This window comes from Miscanthus floridulus, chromosome 6 (genome assembly GCF_019320115.1).
Source record: "Miscanthus floridulus cultivar M001 chromosome 6, ASM1932011v1, whole genome shotgun sequence".
NCBI lineage: Eukaryota > Viridiplantae > Streptophyta > Magnoliopsida > Poales > Poaceae > Miscanthus > Miscanthus floridulus.
The window spans coordinates 39464746-39468012 of NC_089585.1; the positions used below are offsets into that span (position 1 = coordinate 39464746).

The 3267-nt window shown below is 50.4% G+C and overlaps 1 protein-coding gene across 2 annotated transcripts; it reads right to left on the bottom strand.

Annotated features, from left to right (window-relative positions):
* Positions 1–501: 501 nt before the first annotated feature.
* Positions 502–1817, bottom strand: LOC136458114 (germin-like protein 1-1). Of its 2 annotated transcripts, none has more exons than XM_066458110.1 (3): positions 1680–1817; positions 1419–1577; positions 502–1329 (listed from the first exon to the last, which is right to left on the bottom strand). In XM_066458110.1, the coding sequence occupies exons 2-3, from the start codon at positions 1537–1539 to the stop codon at positions 794–796; spliced, it is 657 nt and encodes a 218-aa protein (XP_066314207.1). In that variant the 5' UTR covers positions 1540–1577; positions 1680–1817; the 3' UTR covers positions 502–793. The 2 variants fall into 2 exon arrangements, with proteins under 2 accessions (XP_066314207.1, XP_066314206.1); XM_066458109.1 differs by having other exon boundaries at positions 1655–1806.
* Positions 1818–3267: the final 1450 nt, after the last annotated feature.

Below are 3267 nucleotides of genomic sequence, written 5' to 3' on the forward strand. Positions count from 1 at the left end.
ACAATATTAGTTGTACCCTACCTTATGTTCAGCTGCTATCACACATCAGAAAAGGTCCTTACACACAATTTAAAACAAGTTTATTAAAATAACTACAAAATTATTAAATGACCGGTGTGTAAATTAAATTGTGTTTATATCCTATCAAGTACATTTTGGAATACTCCCAATAGGCCAGTACTCCTCATCCATCAATTTATTGTGTAATTTAGCAGCAAAAGAAGGTCTTTCAAAGTAGATTTTGATTTTAAATTTATGTCACAATGTATTGTCTATTACTACAAAAGCTACTTCATCTTAAAACCACCACTTTGGATAGAAGTATATACTTGGACTAGTTATTGGTCTTACAAAATTTGTCTTTTTCTTAGGTTTAAATAGGTTTTTCATTGTTGGACTCGATAGAACTTCCCATTTCCCAAAAAAAAAAAAAAGATCCCCGTCGCTAGAACGGATCTTGTCAACCGTTGACTTTATGGCCTGACGACACTGAAACTGCAGTTGTGGAACCAGGACAGCCAAAGGCGTCCGTGAATCAATGTTATTAATTTCTCAAACAATTTGCAAGAACAGATTAAGCGCTATTCATCATCTCATAATTTGTCATTTTGTCGGACACGCTTAACAAGAACCAAGTCAAAGCAACGCAAGCCATAAATAAAACTCGAACCAAACCGAACCGAAGATGAACAAATCGAACTGCACACTCGGATCACTAACGGCAGGCACCGCGGGATTTATTGAGAAATCAACGAATGCAGACATATATTGGACGAAGACACTGCCTGGTCTTCTATTTGGGCGCGAAGTTTGCCTTGATGTGCTTCACCTCTCCGTCGCCGATCCGGAAGGCCTTGGCGAGGATGTCGGTGGGCACGGGCGGCGTGGCGCCGAAGAGCGTCACGGCGATTTGCTGCGTGCCCTGGAGCTGGCTGTTGAAGGCGGCGACGACGGCGGCGGGGCCGTACCCCCTGTTCTGCTGGAAGTGGACGAGGCCGCGCGGGAAGACGAAGACGTCCCCCTTGGTGACCGTCTTGGTGAAGAGTTTGTTGGCGGTGGTGATGAAGCCGACCTCGAGCGTGCCCTCTAGGACGAAGATGATCTCGGTGGCGCGCGGGTGCGTGTGCGGCGGGTTCTGCCCGCCCGGTGCGTAGTCGATGCGCGCGATGGAGACGCCCAGCGTGTTCACCCCCGGGAACTTCTCCACGTTGGCCGCCGTGACAAGGGAGCCCGCCGCGTTGCTGGTGTTGCCGGGCTTCCTCAGCCCGTCGAAGAAGAAGTCGTCCGCCGAGATGTTCGCCTTGCACGGGAACCCATTCAGCTTGACCGCTGCACGGTGCACGCACGCACGCACGGATCAGAAGTGGAAAGAAACGACTTGAGAAGACCGACGACAGGTTTCGTTCGTTTTTACTCACGGGAGGCGTAGTCAGCGACGCAGACGTCCTGGAGCATGTCGGGGTCGCCTGCGAGAGCCGGGGCGGCGAGCGCGAGGACGACGGCGCAGGCCGCGGCGACGTAGAGGTGGATCCTCGCCATGACCGGTCAGTGAGTGGACAGGCCGCTGCTTCCTTAATCTGCACGCTGGTGAGCGATGAGTAGTGTTGTTGTGTCGTGAATCGTGATGAAATGGGAGCACACTACGAGCCCGTACTTATAGGCAGCGACCGGAGACTAACCAGTCGGCCAAGACTGGAGGAGATCTGGAAGGAACCACCGGGGAAGGCGACGACGGGGTAGGAAAAGAAAAACTTGAGAGGACAGAGACAGACAAGCAAGACGCCAGCTTCCCGGCTGTTAAGATGGGAGCGTCGAGACAGAGTTGTTTATGCAGCGTGGACGAACTGCTACACATGCCGGATAATCGGGGCCGCCGAGCTTGGACGCAGTCCTCGGCACGGCGCGGCGTTGATTATTCTGTGCCTGTGCGTGGCAGATCGATTTGGCGTCCGTGCCCCGTGGGCCGTCGGACGATCCGGATGGGACGACGGGCCACCGCTTCCAGTTCCGTTCGTCATCGGCCTCCGTTTCGTCCTCGCGTTTCTTGCTCCGTTTAGTTGTTGTCTGTGCCGCTGTGCGTGTCGTTTGCAACAGGCAGTCCGCCGGGGCCTCGATCATGTACGCGTTTCTTGCGCCGTTTCGCCGTCGCGTCGCACTTGCACATCAGCACATCGATCGGTCCTCCCGACCCATAGCCCATAGTGAATGAACGAACGGTCCGGATCACTAGAAAATAGAAATAGACACTATCACTTTCACTTGATGGTTTTTTTTGCTTATAAATCGATCAATACTGTTTTATTGTGAGAAAAAAATATTATATTATAACTGATAAACATAGATCATAAGCGAGAAGTGGAGGAGACAGCGCCCTAATTGCACGGGCCTCGCGTACGCGTCCCCCCAGAAGGAACCATGGGCAATTAATCGCACATGCGATGCAGCTCAAACGGTTGGCTCCTAGCACATGGCAGACTGGCAGTCGTACCATTTCTCGGGAGATTGTTTCAGGATCACGTTATTTGTTTATATACCAGTGGTAGTAGTAGCAGTATCATTAGATATCAAGAATGATTGAATTTAGATATCTCTGTACGCGTATAATGGAATCTTTTTTTTGTGAACGTGCTTGGCATATTTACTGGGCTTATCCCTTATGCTATAGAAATGTTACATTATTCAGCATGTTCATTTGTTGGTTTTATTTAGGGCTTATCAGTCAGTCAATAATGTTTTTCTCTCGTAACAAATCAGCATCAGCCGAGCTTATTAGCCCAGAAACCAATCAGCGAACAGACCGATTACCAAAATATGCAGGGATCGTCCATATAATCTCAAAGGAAAAGAAAAAAAAATCTTTCCGGCTACCTCCTGGCAGATTCCAAAATCCTACCTCCATTTACAGGGCAGACAAGTTGGCTCCATCCCTCTCTGTCAGTTAAGAGGACGTATAATGGAATCCGATTGACCAAACTGAACGGGATAAGGCTGTCTCCTACAACTCATGCATCACGGCATTCAAACCCAAAATACCTACTCCAGGTTGCTTTATCGATGGAAAACGCGGTCCAACAGACGACGCAAACGAACGACCTATTTTGGGTGGGACGCGATGCACGACCCAAATAAGCGTCGCCTCTCTCCTCGAACCCAAATCTCTGGCGCCGGTGGGGAGAGGATGCCGCCGCGCGTGGGGGCCATCTGCGCAGACGTCGAGGTCGGATCCGCCGGGAAAGGGGCGCCACCACGCCCAATCGACCAGATCCA

What these genes read in the sequence shown, in the direction of transcription:
- LOC136458114 (XM_066458110.1), bottom strand. Translation starts at nt 1,539, where the DNA reads ATGGCGAGGATCCACCTCTACGTCGCCGCGGCCTGCGCCGTCGTCCTC. An exon ending in CGTCGCTGACTACGCCTCCC is followed by an intron (nt 1,330 to 1,418) that starts GTGAGTAAAAAC and finishes TGCACCGTGCAG; the next exon opens with CGGTCAAGCTGAATGGGTTC.